This window comes from Nyctereutes procyonoides, unplaced genomic scaffold, assembly GCF_905146905.1.
Source record: "Nyctereutes procyonoides isolate TBG_1078 unplaced genomic scaffold, NYPRO_anot_genome, whole genome shotgun sequence".
In the NCBI taxonomy this organism is placed as follows: domain Eukaryota; kingdom Metazoa; phylum Chordata; class Mammalia; order Carnivora; family Canidae; genus Nyctereutes; species Nyctereutes procyonoides.
The window spans coordinates 12,671,898-12,688,353 of NW_026575117.1; the positions used below are offsets into that span (position 1 = coordinate 12,671,898).

General features: G+C 37.7%; 1 protein-coding gene across 1 annotated transcript in view; it reads left to right on the plus strand.

Annotated features, from left to right (window-relative positions):
* The window catches only part of USH2A (usherin), a 686,930-nt gene that overhangs the window by 271,837 nt on the left and 398,637 nt on the right, over window positions 1–16,456 (plus strand). The window contains exons 23-28 of the mRNA XM_055333895.1: window positions 1,602–1,703; window positions 3,569–3,748; window positions 5,557–5,687; window positions 10,627–10,900; window positions 15,385–15,588; window positions 15,716–15,796. Coding sequence (XP_055189870.1) covers window positions 1,602–1,703; window positions 3,569–3,748; window positions 5,557–5,687; window positions 10,627–10,900; window positions 15,385–15,588; window positions 15,716–15,796 — 972 coding nt within the window. The remainder of the gene's footprint in view (window positions 1–1,601; window positions 1,704–3,568; window positions 3,749–5,556; window positions 5,688–10,626; window positions 10,901–15,384; window positions 15,589–15,715; window positions 15,797–16,456) is intronic.

Sequence of the window (16,456 nt, forward strand, 5' to 3'; positions counted from 1 at the left end):
CGACCTAAAGCAAGTAAGTGGTTAAGCCAGGAGAATAACCAGGAGAAGACTGTTTCAATCCAAGGGAATAGTTGGTGGTAGGGCCCTGAGGTGGAGCATATATATGGCATGTGAAGGACCAAAAAGGAGGCTAGTGTGGGAAAGAGTGAGTGAAGGGACTAGTAATAGGCTGAAATGAGAGGCTTTTAGGGCTGTATTACATAGGGACTTGTGGGCTTTTCCTTGGAAAAAGGGAACCCATTGGAGAATTTTGAGAAAGGGGTGGCATGATATGACTTCGGTCTTTAAAAGGAACACTCTAGGGCAGCCCAGGTGGCTCAGTGGTTTGGCGCTGCCTTCTGCCCGGGGCGTGATCCTGGAGTCCCGGGATCGAGTCCCACGTCGGGCTCCCTGCATGGAGCCTGCTTCTCCCTCTGCCTGTGTCTCTGCCTCTCTCTCCTCTCTGTGTATTCTCATCAATGAATAAATAATCGGAAAAAAAAAGCTATAAATAAATAAATAAATAAATAAATAAATCACTCTAGCTTCTCTTTTTAAATGATTTTTAAAGGGAACAAGGGTAGAAACATGGAGAACAGTTTAATAAACTTCTGCAATAATTATAAAATAATTCAGGCAAGAAAAAAATGATTTCTTGAACCAGGGAGGTAAAATTGTGGATATCGTAAGAAATCTGGATATATTATAAATGTTAAATTAAAAGGATTTGATTCAAGTGGAACAGGGGTTGGCAAACTACCCATGGGCCATATCTAGCTCATCACTGTTTTTATAGTTTTATTGGAGTACAACTATATGCATTCGTTATACATTGTTGTCTGTGGCCATTTCAAGCTGCACGGTCTACAGAGCCTAGAATATGTACTACCTGGGCCTTTACAGAAAGAGTTTGCTAATCCCTAATGTAGAACATGACTCCTAAGTTTGGGGCCTGGGCAACTGAAAGAATGCAGCTGCCATAAATAAGGTTGGCAGGATCATGGGAGAAACTGATATGGGAGAGATGTTCATGTGAATGCCTTCAGTCTTAGTATCTGTGAGGCATCCAAGTGGAAATATCAGTAGGTTTTTGGATACAACTCTTAGTTCAGGGAAGATTTCCAGATTAAGGATATATATTGGGGATTGTCAGCTAAGGATGGCATTTAACACCTACTTACCAGATATAAGGAGGACTAATTAGAGTGGTTTGGGCTCTGAGAAAAAAAAGAAAATCCCCCTCCTCCCAAGAAAGGATGGAGTTCGAAATCTTAACATGAGATTTTCATTGTTATACAGTATAGCCAGGGACACAGGCCACTTCTGGTCTTGGGCCTAGTCATTTGCAAGTTGCCCTAGCCCTCTACTCTAGGTCATCCTTCTAGAGGACTTAGGACATCTGTGTATGTGGAGAAAGAAGGAGATCTGACAGGGGAGAAGGGCTGATCCTTCCAACATCAAAATGTTAGGACCATGAGGAAAAACCATTGAAGAATGATAACAAAAAAGAGAACCAAGAAAGTGTGGCGTCCAGAAGATCAATGAAGGGTTTAATCATTTGTTAAATTAGTAGAACCCAGATCATCCTGGCGAAGTTGGAATTCTCATCTCCTTTTCCATAGGTTCTTCGGCCACCCAGAATGGAAGCACTATTATTGGAGGGAACACAGGAGTGTTTGTGGGAGGACTTCCACAGGGTTACACCATCCTCAGGAAGGATCCCGGTGAGTTTGCTGAAGGGTAGAAGATTTGTATGTTATCATCAAAATGTACAACACAATCAAGTATGAAAACATTATTTTAAAGCATGAATAATAGTATTATATTCTATCTCATGCTGTATTTCCTATATCAGTATCCCAAAAATGTCGCTTAGGTCTCTTCTTTTCTAAAGGAACTGTGTATTACTTGCATTTAAATTCTTGGTGCCATCCCTTGATACATGAAACAAGTTTAATAAACTTTTGCTGAAATGAATGATACTAATTTCAGTCCAAGGTATCTCATTTTACAATTATTTATCAATTTTTCTAAGATTTTAAACTTGAAGCAACACAGAAATGGAAAACTATGGGCTTGATTTATATTCCAAATAGGCTAAGGAGCATTCCCTGAGTCTTGAGCATGTGATCAGCACTGAACCAGTCCCTAGAAGTCCATAGATGAGTAAAATGTGGTCTTTGCCACAGTAGCGGATATATAATAGAGGGCATATAGTGCTGAGCAAGTGCCATAAGTACTATAATTGAGACTGAGACAAAATAATTCGTATGTTTTTAGAACAAGAGAACAGAAACTGATTCAAAGTGAAATCAATAAAAACTAACATGGACGAAGTGAACCTTAGGCAGAAAAAAGTCACCTTTCCAAATACATCGCTAAGATTTTAGGGTTGTTTTCCCATGTCCTCTTTGAAGGGCGTAAGGTCTTCCCAGTCTCTCCCAGGAAGTAAAATATAACCACATAAATATTACAAATGAGCTAGAACCTAGATAATTATAAATTGTGCATGCATGGTGGTCTTTAGGGAATCCTGATGAAGATCAAAAGGAATAACATGTTTTCAGTGAAACTTGGAGAGGGATATATTTAAATACCCAAGACTGAATATAGTTATCTCCTGAGAAATATCTCTCGAGGAGAGAGGGTTTCATTGGACTACTTTAGACAGGGAAGTCCCTTGAAAACATTCACACACACACACACACACACACACACACACACACACACAGAGGGAGAGCTCTCGAACCTTTGTCCTAGTTCCTTATCCATCAAGCATACTTCTTGGCTACATCCATGCACCAGGAGGGGAGCATACCCTGATACCAAGCACCCTTCCTGTAGAGGACACATCTTCAGTATAAATAAATAATCTTATATTGTGCATATGAATTGGCTTTGTAGAACTTTGATTGCTGGTAAATACCTTCCCTAGAGTCTAGTCATACACTCCAAAGCTGAGAGCAAAGCTTTGCATTGATCAACAGGGACAGTGCTGTACGAAATGTTTCTCTTTCTCTAATTTTCTCATTTGCCCACTTTCCTTTCCAACCCTCTATTACCACGCTGTTTGCTATATTCATAAACCCCGCATCTGCCCGGTCTAGAGTATCCTAAAATTAAGGTCAACGTTACATTAATTCCTAAATATGAAATCAAATTATTGACTTCCGTGTTTAGCAGACTGGTTCATCACGATGAAGAAACTAAACTACAAACTAATAGATCTAATAGAAATACTTCCTTCAAGTCTTTTAAAACTTTTTACCACACTTTTATTTTTAAGACTAGTGGCAGATGAAATCTCATTAGTTCAGAAGGCAATACTCTGGCAACTACTATAAACACAAATTTTTTGCATAAACATCTGTTTCTGCATATATGATGGGTCCGAACCAGGGCTAACCATTATGATTGTTACCACGTAGCGTAGGTGACAGTGTGGTGTTTACGTGAATCATCAGGAGGTTTGCAGTAAATAGGCGGTGAGAGCTCTTGCCTACTTCTTTTATTTTAATGGCTCATAAAATTAATTACTTGCATTTTTTTTTCAAAATACACATTTCTTGATATCTGTCAACTCCTACAGACATAATCCAAAAGGGTTTTGTGGGCTGTGTCAAGGATATGTATTTTATGAAGAAGTATAATCCCTTTGCTATTTGGGAGCCTCTGGTTTGGCAGAGCGCTGAAGAGCAAGTCAACGTGTATGACAGCTGGGAGGGATGCCCCACTTCATTACAAGATGGAGCCCAGTTCCTGGGAACAGGTAAGGTTCTAAAACAGACACCAGTGGTTGCTTAACATGGATGCTCTAACCTTTGCACAATTTAATCTCCCCTGTCCAACTACTTTGACCCCATTTGACCCTAGTATCACAGAAACACTAGTGATGCCACGATATGCATAAATATATTCTCAAAGTCTGAATATGTAATATAAGTTGTAAGACTTACAAACCTGTATTCGTGTGCCAGACCTCTGCTAGCCCACGGCAGTTCTTGGTTTACATGTGGTAGTGTCAAAAATATCTTTTATTAGTCAGTTGTTTTACTTAGAATGTACTTTTACTTGGAAAGATGTTTCAAAAGCATTTTATTTTTCAGGTTAATACACAAATATCTACTTATCCTATTATATAGACGGACAGTATTCTCAAGAGTAGAATTTCAGCTATATAATGGGATGAGTGGGCCATTAAGGGAGAGCTGAAAGATGTCACCACCATTACTGCCATTGCTCCAAAGGCTGCTGCAAAGGCAAGAGGTAGTATCCCTGGTGCACCTCCCCAGCCACAGTCTCTGCCTGGCAGGCACCCAGGGTGAGGGTGTGGAAGGGAGTCCAGTGACTTCGTGGATAGGACTTCTTCATATACAAGCCCACCGCTGCCTCCTACATTTATAACTAAGCTGGTTACTATTATTAAGTTGCTTAAACTATCTTGAGAATAGAAAGCTAAATAATCTCCCAGTCTGTGCACTTTTCCATTGCTCTTTTCTCAACACTGTCATTACTCTGAATTTCTCTTAGTCAGTGCAATTTGTTATTGTGAACACTGATATAAAACAGTCCTAGTCTTAATCATATCCATGGTGTAGAGAGTAAATTTCTTCCTCTTAAAAGGTATGTCGAGTTCATGCTGCCTCTTCTATACATTTCCAAGGGGGATTTCTTTTTTTTCTTTATTTTTAAAAAACTTTTTATTAGAGTTCAATTTGCCAACATATAGCATAACACCCAGTGTTCATCCCATCAAGTGCCCACCTCAGTGCCCATCATCCAGTCACCCCAACCCCCCGCCCACCTCCCTTTCCACTACCTCTTGTTCTTTTCCCAGAGTTAGGTGTCTCTCATATTCTGTCACCCTCACTGATATTTCCCACTCATTTTATCCCCTTTTCCTTTTATTCCTTTTCAATATTTTTATATTCCCCAAATGAATGATACCATATAATGTTTGTCCTTCTCCGATTGACTTATTTCACTCAGCATAAGTGAAATGCTTATTCTTCAGTTCTGTCCACATTGAAGCAAACAGTGGGTATTTGTCCTTTCTAATGGCTGAGTAATACTCCATTGAATACATGTACCACATCTTCTTTATCCATTCATCTTTCGATGGACACCAAGGCTCCTTCCACAGTTTGGCTATTGTGGCCATTGCTGCTATAAACATCGGGGTGCAGATATCCCGGCATTTCACTGCATCTGTATCTTTGGGGTAAATCCCCAGCAGTGCAATTGCTGGGTCGTAGGGCAGGTCTATTTTTAACTCTTTGAGGAACCTCCACACAGTTTTCCAGAGTGGATGCACCAGTTCACATTCCCACCAACAGTGCAAGAGCGTTCTCCTTTCTCTACATCCTCTCCAACATTTGTTGTTTCCTGTCTTTATTTTATATAAATTTATTTTTTATTGGTGTTCAATTTGCCAAGGGGGATTTCTTAACCGATTCGCGTCTTCTTTTGCAGAGATTTGCCTGATGACAGGGTCTGTCCTAGTCTTTGTACCACCTTTAAGATGCTGGACAGTACTGCTTTGCGCATGCTGAAATGCACATGTTCTTTTCTTTAAAGGGTTCCTGGAACTCCATCCATACATATTTCATGGCGGAATGGATTTTGAGATTTCCTTCAAGTTCAGAACTGACCAATTGAATGGATTGCTTCTTTTCGTTTACAACAAAGATGGACCTGATTTTCTTGCTGTATGTTAACTTATTTAACTAAATTTACTTTAAAATATCAGATATAACTTTAAAATAAATAAGGAAAATTGGGATTATGTGTTAATATTATGTATTAATATTATGCTAGGTTGGGATTTCTTTTGAAATTCACTTTTGTTTTCATTTTCTTCCCAAAGTCATTTTTAGTTTTAGAATCCTGTGAAACATTTTGTGCTTCGGAATCATGAGTTTTTTTTAAATGACCATTGTTCCTGTGGAAATTGTAATTATAATTTTAGCAAAACAGAGTAGTTATGAGGAATTAAGAAAATCCCATTTGATTTCCATATATATATATATATATATATATATATATAGTTTTAAAAAATATTTATTTATTTAAGAGAGAGAGGATGTGCATGAGTTGGGGAAGGGGCGGAGGTAGAGAATCTTCAATCAGACTTCCCGCTAAGCGCAGAGCCTGGCACAGGACTTAATCTCAGGACCCATGATATCATGACCTGAGTCAAACCAATGCTTAACTGACTGAGTCACCCAGGTACTCTTATAATAAATATATAATATTTCATGTTATACACATATACATAAAGGTATAAAAGTACAGTGAATACTCATGAACCTACCACCAAACCCAAGAACTAAAATATCACTTTTTGCTTTTACTTATAGGCCCTTTACTATTCCATTTCCCTATATCTCTCTAGAGCTAATATGTAATCAGAATTTTCTGTTTATTTTCCCCTGGCATGTAGTTATAGTTTGAACACTATGTATGAATGCCTAAAAATTCTTGTTTTTGACATTCATAAAAGTTACATCATACACTACCTTTAGGCAATTGTTTTCTTGTACTCAACATTTTTCTGAGTCACTCGTGTTCTCCATGTAGATATACATTTTCATGGTTGTGTAATTTGTCTCTTTTCCTGTCAATGACATACTGGTTGTTTCCATGTTTTTGCTATGGCAACTAAAGCTGCTATGAAAATTTTTATACATTTATCTAACTATAGGAGGCAAGTGTAATTGCTCTTACTTGCTTTTCATCAGACAGGCAGGTATCATTACCAAAAATTAGTATGTGATTAAAGTGTTAATTTTTTAAAAAGCTATTCTAAAGAACTTACATAGAATCAAGGGAAAATTATGAGCACTTTAACCTCATTGCTCATATCTAGGCAAATAGATAATAAAACACATGTCTTAGTGATTTTATGATTCTAAGATATTTTCACTTCATTGATTTTGTACATTCCTAGATTATATCCATTTTGCTGACCAGGTAAGTGGAAATATATCTGTTCACATTATTTATTAAAATTTCAGCTTATTTTAAGTATTTATTTGTCCTCTTATTTACTGTTTGCCTCCCTCACTGAAATGTAACCTCTCTGAATACAGGACTTTGGCTGTCTTTACAGGTGCCTACCTCTTGTGCTTATTAAGTGTTTGGTAAACACTGTTGGATGAATGAATGAATGAATGAGTGAATCTGTGAATGAGTTCATGTTGTAGTGACCCTCACTAAGCATTCTTTAATCATCTATATGTGTGTAAATTCTGGGGAGGATGCAAAGATATTTTCCTTAGGCCTTTCCTCTTAAAGACCACTTGCCACTATTGGAGGGTCACACATCCTACTATACCTTCCATCTTCCTCCATTCATTCACTTGGGAAATATAAGACATTTCCACTATATTGAATAGTAATATTAACTTTAAGATTTAATGAAATAAATCTTAAAGCATCAAAACATTTAGACAAATATATGTTGAGTATCTGCTGTGTGCTAGGCTTTCTTTTTGTATTTCCAAAATAGCTATAAAGGAAGCAGACATTCCTAGAAATTACATTCTACCCTTCCATATCTGAAGACTTAGGCTTTTCCCAGATTATCTCTCAATAAAAATTCTTCCCATTATCTTAAGTAGCTTCAATATACATGGCTGTCCTCTAGAACTTGATTAACTCAGAAAGTTTTCACTGCTAAAATCTTAAATCTCAAAATATATCCTCATAAGCTTTCAGCTCTTGCTCTCTCTGAGTTCACTAAGATGATGAAACCATTGGCTATCAGACCACTTTCTGTTTAACTTACTTGCTCTCTACCTCAGATACCATAATAGAGCTTTTCAACCATTTTTCCGTCAATACTCTCAACTTGTGTCTTCAATGCCATAACCCTGGGTCAATCAGCCTAGTTTCCTAGCTTTTCTGTCTCAACAGCCATTTTACTGATCACCATAAGAAAATTGAAACAAGTATGAAGACAGAGTTTTGAGGCTTCTGATTCCTTCATTCAGCAGTATTTCTTGTTTACAGGATTTATTCATAGATTACTTGTGGAACATGAAAGAAAGAGAATGTCACCCCTGGAAAACCCCACAACCTGAATGTCTTCAGATAGTTTCATTCTTAGAATGGAAAGAAACATAATCCCTTTATCTTCCAAACTCTCGACCTCCTGCTTTTTCGATGAGTCAAGTCTGGTTTCACCCTCTCCTGATCCAGGAGAACAAATACTTAATTACGATGTTTCCAACCAAAGTTAGTATTTCTAACTCTATTCTAGATTCCATTCCTTTTCCTGCAAGAGCTTGTGCTTGAAATTATCCTCCTTTTGTTAGTTCCAAGGTTCTCCATTGGCTCTTCTCCCTCAACATAGAAAATGGTTGAGCTTCATTTATTTTAATTTTTTTTCCTTTGACTTTGAAAATTATTCCTTTGTACTTCCCTCCCTTTCAGTGTCTATTGCATTGAAGGTAATTACTCTGATTAGTTCCACTTTTTTTAATATCACACTCCAGTCCTCAAAACTACTATACATATGATTCCTAGTCCTACCACTGCAAAACGTTTTAGCGTTGCCAGGGACCCCTGCATTTTCTAGTCTAGTAGATAATTTTCTATCTTTATCTTAACTGATCTTCCTCTATCTTCTTTTTTTTCCTTAACATATTCTTCCCTGCTGACTTTCCAAAATACTAGTTGCTCTTGATTTTTATTAAATCCTTATGGTTTCTCCAAAAAGATCATTGTCAACTTAAAGAATTATATCTACTCTACCTTCCTCTTAAAGTGTTGGTCTGGATGAGGACTCTATACTCACTCATCTTTTCTTTTGACTGCTTTTACACTGACTGGATGATCTTGTTTATCTTCTCATGAACCTTTTCTATTTTACTGGCCTAGATCTTTATGTTCAACTGCCTCAAAAAAATGTTTCTTCTGGATGTTTCTGGACATCTCAAACTCAGTATGTTTAAAATTGACCTCATTCCTCACTGACAATGATAATATCAGGTCTTCCTTTCCTAGTGCTTTCATATCGTGATGGTAGTCAAACATACCCAAGCAAGAAAGAGTATGGGTATCCTTGACTTACTTTTTATTCATCTAACACATTCAGCTATTTGTCAGGTCCTGCTGAGACTTTAAAAGCTGAGTTGCTTTTTAAAATACTTTGAGTTTTCACTGACCTCACTACTGTTATGTGTATTTCAATGGTTCTCATCATTTTTCTCACAGTTGTAGTGATTCCCAAATAGATTTCTCCAGTTCCAGGGCAGTATGAACTTCCTATGACTGGAAGGGTAAACTTTCAGCACAAGATAATAGTGGAAAGAATATAGCCTTTGGTGTCAGACAGATGAGAGAAAGATGTATGTTTTCCATATCACTCAAATCCTCTGAAACCTTGCTTCTACATACTTGACAGGACTCTTTCTAACCCCCCTCCACCATATGTATCCTCTATCTTACCTAATTTAGTATTTGTTTTCTAAATCTAATGAGCTCATACATGTCCCCATGCCATTGAATGTGCTGATCCCCCTGTGTCGAAGGATACTTCATGAATCTTACATATTTCCGAAAGTTGTAATTTAAACCTTTCCCAGTTCCCAGGGAGTAAAATGTATATCCTTTCTTTGTTGTCATTGTACTTATTCTTCTCTTGGTTATAGTATTACTCCCAGGTGTTTGCCTCTGCTGTTGGACAATGTGATTCTTGGGAATAGTGTTGATCTTATAGTAGCAGGTTCATGGAACATAGTGGGAGGACTTAATATTTATTGCGTGAATGAATACAGGACTGCTTATCCAATGTGCTTCACAAAAATGATATTTATATAGAACAAGTCTTAATTTTTATCTGGAATTGCTTAATCTTATTTGACATGATTGATCTCAAATTTTTAAGTAACTTATTTTTGCTAGTTTGAGTTCTAACAAAATAAAAAATAGTAGATAAAATAATTTCAAGTACCCATTTTGAAGGGAAACATATGGAGGCATTTCCTTTACCATGAAAATTTGGGTAAAATATATTCGTATTAGAAAATGACACCTTAATCTAAAAGAATACACATAGAAGCAATTACGTTCGTTAGAGATTTAGAATAATAAAACTGAAATATTGAATCAAAATCCATCTTAGAAATTTGAAATTGAGTTCACCAACCAGTTAAAATAAGCTTAATCAGGCTTGACATTTCATTTTCTTATTGTCTTGTCATATTTTTCCCCCAAATTAAATTGATATATGAAGTAGTATTTTCTCATTTTCTAAAAACTCCAGTAAAAATACAGTCATAGTTTAAACTATTCTCTTCAGTCATTCAGTCACTTATCTTTTACCCACGTTGCACTCCCCAAAAAAACATAAATAAAATAAATAAAACTTTTTGCCTACATTCTGTTGTATCACACTGTATAATCATTACTGGGTATGAATCTGTTTGACTCAATACAACATTCTTCATGTCAATTACAAGCTTGCAAAATACTCCATTATATGTTACTCCAGTCCTGCTTAGAATAAAGTGGAACATTTTTATAGAGTGCTTTCAGGGAAATTTGTTGCTTTTCTTCAAGAAATTGACCTTCTGCTCTCTCCCAAACTGCCATTCTGCAGTCTTTTTATATACCTATTTTCTTTTTTAATGTGAAATACAGATAGAACTGAAGAGTGGAATATTGAGCTTCCGGTTCAATACCAGTCTTACCTTTACACAAGTGTATCTACGGCTCGGGCTGTCTTATTGTGATGGAAAGTGGAATAAAGTGATTATTAAAAAGAAAGATTCCCTCATAGCAGCAAGCATGAATGAACTGAGGGAACGTGTGTCACAGTCCAGAGCACAGTCACTGATGGTGAATTCCCCAGTCTACGTGGGAGGAACCCCACAGGAGCTGCAGGACTCTTATAAACACCTGAGTTTGGAACAAGGTAAAGTCCATCTGGAGGATTTCTCAAGTAAATACAGCTCTGGTCCTCCCAGGCTTTGGTGGTTCTGTGTTTTAAGATATAGCAGCAGAGTCAGACTGGAAGCAATATCTATCCATCCCTTTTTTTGAAGCTCTAAAAGAAAAATCATAGAATATTTCTTCAAATAGTCCTGTAGGTTGCCATTAAGAGTGTGCCCTTACACCTATTATAATCAATAAACTTATCCCAACTTATCTTCAGCAAATATAATTGTAATTTATGTATATATTTCCTCATGTGTTTTCTGGTTCTTTCTGATACTGATCATTATCTGTAGTCACAGATGAAAAACATAAACTAGGTTGATGTGTACAGCTAAGGAAAATGGCATTAAATTCACTGGGATTTTTTTCTGACATAACTGCTAATTGTCTCTGCATTTCCATGGAGCTCTCCTCTAGCAAAGCACATGAAAGGCTGGGTGTAGTTGAATTTTAAACATACTGGTGAAAAAAAATCTATATTTCATTTATTATTAATAACCATGAGTGAAAGAAAAAGTGCATGAGTGCATGACTTATAACTAAAGCAAGCATTTAACTCATATAATGAATTTGAACATAATCAGAGAAATTATTAATTCAAAAAGGCTGACAGTAGCCGAGTGCATTCTGTGTGCAGAATTCATGGTTCTGAAAGCTTTCCATGAGAATAAGTGGGTCAGCACTTCCCACCAAGCCCATGTGTTTGATATGATCATTTAAATCCCCGTTTTACAGATGAGGAAACTGAAGGGCAAAGGAACTTTCCCAAGGTCAGTAAGCAGTAAGTAAGCCAGTTAGCAGAGAGCAAGCCTTTCTGTCTTGGGCAGCCTGGTTGTCAAAAGCCACTCTCCTTATTAGAGTCAAGTGTTTTCTTTTATGGGCATTGGCCAGTGTTCCTTTTGTGTGAATTGGGGAAAGCACAGAAACTTCTAGGTTGTGAGGAAGCATGCCCCCCTGTAGAAAATGTTCTCTACATATTTCAAAATCTATGTACAGCGAATGGTTAAAATTTCCACAAAGCAGCCTTTGCCTATTTGGTAAGTACATAAAGATTTAAATGCCTTTGAATAGAAAATATATGGCAAGCTCTAAGGAGACTTTTAGAAGGGTACTAGTAAGGAGTTAATGAATATCTGGGGTGTAAGACAGTAATGACATTTTCAAGGCACTTAAGATGTAACAGCAGCTAAAAATATTACATTCATATAAGAGCTTCTCCTGGTTTTCAGGTTTTTGAGGTTAGAAAGAGCTTGAAAACCCTTTATATGAGGAAGATTACTTGATCCTACTTACATCTAGGACAAAAATCCCCTGTGTATGTGCAATTATACTTCTAAAAGTACACAAAAACCCATTACTATGATGGGCATAGAGACTTGGCTTTAGCCAAATTTTAACTGAAATTGTAAGACGATCATCATAGAAGTTTAACATATCAACATAAACCCAACAGGGATAATTTAATCAGTATTGTGACGAAGTCTACGTTACTGAAAGATATTTTATTTATGGGTAATACTAAATTTTTATCATTGCAGTATCATGCCTATCAGTGGTCCTCAAGCCAACTGATAAAATATGGAAGTATAGAAACTGGAACATAGTAAGAACTCAATAAAATTAGCTGTCATTATTATTACTATTCAAGATACATTGGAAGCTCCTGGAAAGGTTATTAAAAATGCAGATTTTATGACCCTATTCCCTACGATTCTGACTCAGATGCTTTGAGTGATACTAATCTATATGGTAACTGCATATTTTATACAGCGATCAGGAGAATATTCACCATATGGGGGTGCTGCCTGTATGTAGTGAATTGCAATTAAAATTAATCATGTGCACTTACTGTATTTTTTTTAATCCACTATCAAATGGTCTTAAAATGTTCTGTGCTTCTTAATTAGCACCTTTTTTCAGAGGCTCTATTTTGTGGTCATATTAGAGCTATTTTTTTCATATCCACTAATATTGTAATCTTCCTTTGAATCAATGCAAATTAACTTTCCTCTGTAGTTTGGAAATGCTGGGCAACCTAATTTGCTGAAGATGCGTCACCTCAGATCATGGGCCTTTATCTTAGAACTACCACTGGGGACTATCACTTACCTGCAGCGTGGGGGTGATGGTGGTACATGGGATCACAGATTATGCTCTGACCCAAGCCCTGTGTGGAGAAGGCAGGAGTAGAGGCTGGAAGCCAGCCTTCCTATGGGCCAGTGCCCCCATGTTGGGCTGCCTCTCTCAGAAGGGCTACTGTTTTTCTGATTCGTCAGCGTGGAGTTCTGGGCCACCTTTTAGTTATTCAGGGGCCTCGAGGTGGGGAGTCATTTTTGATTCTCCAAAGCAAGCAAAGGAGGCATCTCTGTTTCTCCCACAGACAGGCCCTTTCCCCTCCTCCTGTCCTAACACCCCTCCCAAAGTTTGAAGGTAATTGAAGAATATGTCCGGCGGAAATTATTCTGGTGCAGAGTTGGAGGAATGGTGACTTAATTGGACAAAACTTTGTCTGCGCTAAGATAGCAGAGTGAGGACCACACACTGGAGCCCAGGATTCTTTACCTCCGAGGCCTGAGGTCAGAGTACTACTTCCTAAGGAAGATTAATACTTAGAAACCGTATCCAATGACTCTCTGGACCTTTCTCTTTATCTCCAGAATGAAGGAAGACCACCTCTGTGGCCTTTCCCAAATCTAAAATTTCACCCCATGAATTAATTTTTAAGTCATTTCTTTTTTTATTAAAAATTTTTAGAATTAGTGAAATATACATAAAATTTACCATCTTAGCCATTGAGTGTACAGTTCAGTGGCATTAAGTATAAATACATTGCTGTGCAACCATCAGCACCATCCATCTCTGGAAGACTCTTTTCCATCTTGCAAATCTGAGGCTCTGTGCCCTTTACACAATAATGGAGCTTTTCTTGTAACAACGTTCAGATGTTTGCCAAAGCCGCCTTTCCACTGTTCACACTTCGTTGTTACGAAAATTTAAGTACGGAGAAGTTAGGTAACTGAACTCCAAGCTGTCAGGAAATTGCTGCTGGTAAAGAAATCAGAATCCCTAACTTCTGAATTTTCAAGCATATGCTTTTGTATTGAGCTTCATTGCTTTCATTTCAACTCACCCAACTTATGCGTTCAAGATAGACGAGCAGTACTGATCAGTGGGGCCTAAAGGAACGTGAATACAAGCAAAGACATTTTGAAAGGAAATAGGCTGCAACTTAATGTGTTAGAAGACATAATAAGACATCATATAAATGCTGAAGAGAACAATTTGCTCGTTGTTACTATTAGCTTATTTTCCTGTTAGGCATTGCATTATGTTTTATTTTCTCTTCCTGCTGATGTGCTTTACTCTTGAAAAGAGCTCAACCTGTGTTTGGGCCTTTCAAAGTTGACAGTATTCTGTTCAGAAAGAGTGTGTGTGCACAGTATCTCAACTCAGTCTGTCTCTTCTTTTACAATTGTGTGCAGTTTCCTGCGCAGAGCGCTGCCAACGCTCATTGAGCGGATCTCTGTTTACACAAAATAGCATGTAATCCAAAGCCACCACTACTTCCTGGTTGACTGGATGACCTCTGGTCATCTAACAAAAGAGCAATGCAAACTCATCTATTTCTTCCACATTTCCTGGTGAACTTCTTAGAGCTCTGCTGCACTGTGGTGGTTCTAAAGTCAACTGGGTAAAATATGCGTTCTGGGAAATCTTGGATGCTGCCATTACCTGAGGGGGATTTGCTCCCTGTCATGCTAATGTGAACACAAGACCGTGATCATTGTGTATTGTCAATATTATGGAACTCAGTGAAAATGGTAGAGCATAGGGATAGCTCCTCTGTAGGCTGATTTAAGCAGGACTTAGTTCTACAACTCAGAAAATGATTCTAACAGAATTCATGTCAGTATCTCCAGATACCAGTGTATTTTGGAACTATATCCTCCCTCCTGCTGTCTTGCATAATAACCCTCAAAGGGTATTTTCCCCCAGTGAGCTTGTTGAATAATTGTGCCCCTTCAAATATTATTTTTGGCACTAAAACAATGACTCATATAGGTGACTGAATTTTCCAGAATTGAGGGACATATGGCTACCCCTCTACCATAATGTCTAATTGCCTAAATTGTATTTCATAAGAATAAGCAGAATGAAAACATGTGGGCCTAAAGAAGTATAATAAATACTTTCAATTGCATATAATCCGGCTGAATTATAATGATCACCTTATATATTTTTTCAAGATAACATAAATATAATACCTCTTCGTGACAACTCAGCCTGGTAAAAAGCAGAAGGAAGCATAAAGGATCTCCCCAAATGAGACTCAAAAGTTTAAAAATTGTATCTACAGCAACCCCCATGCCTCATCAAAACGTAGTACTGCAGAGGACAGAAATGATTGGTAATTAATGACTCAAGCCTTTTATGTGATATTAATCCCTTACTATTTGCTAGGTTTCGGTGGTTGCATGAAGGATGTTAAATTTGCACGGGGTGCTGTCGTTAACTTGGCATCTGTGTCCAGCAGTGCTGTCAGAGTCAATCTGGATGGATGCCTATCAACTGACAGCGTTGTTAACTGCAGGGGAAATGACTCCATCCTGGTTTACCGGGGAAAAGAGCAGAGTGTTTACGAGAGTGGTCTCCAGCCTTTTACAGGTAATGTGGAGGTGCTCTAATTTAAATGTTACATGTCTCCCACTTGTCGCCTCTTCCCTCCCTGCCAGCCCACTGCTAGTCTATATGAGTAATATTTTAATCTTTCTGCTGCTTATTTCCACTTAAGAATACCTGTATCGAGTGGTAGCCTCACACGAAGGAGGTTCTGTATACAGCGATTGGAGCCGGGGCCGCACACCAGGAGCAGGTAAATCTTATTTCTCTTAAAATGTCTATGTGCACACACATGCCCATGTATGTGCATACATATTCATGCATGTAGGAAAAAGAAAAGACTATAGTACCTTGAAGCAAGCAGTGCGTCTGTAATCTTATGGCAGAGCATGCCTTGGTTTGCAAATGTCAGTGGGTAAAATGCTTAGGAGGTTACAGTTAATGGTTAAAATGCTTAGTAGGTCGGTGCTTTGACTTCTCAGTTATTCAGTAAGGGTTCACTCAGGCTTGATTCTTTCGTCTTCAAATGCAGAAGGAAGGAGGGTCAAGTTGTCTTAAGGATTTGATAGGCTTGTGTCTATAGAAATATATATATATATATAAACCTTTACAGATTGGATAGGACCCAAGAAGCTAATGTCAGGATTGATTACCATTGGGTGGGGGTGGCACCTTCTAGCCTGTCTCCCACAGAGGGTACATTTAAAACCTGTACCCTGGTTGGAAGCAGATGTGTCTTTTATGACATCATGGCAGATGTTTGCCATGGTGGTGACTATTAGGATCTTAGAATGACTCTCCCAGGATAGAAATTGTTGATTGGTCTAAATTTCTTGAATTGGAGGAGGGGGAAAAGACCATGAGATAGACTATATTAGATTGAATCTCAGACAACTGAAATTATAAGTGTTCT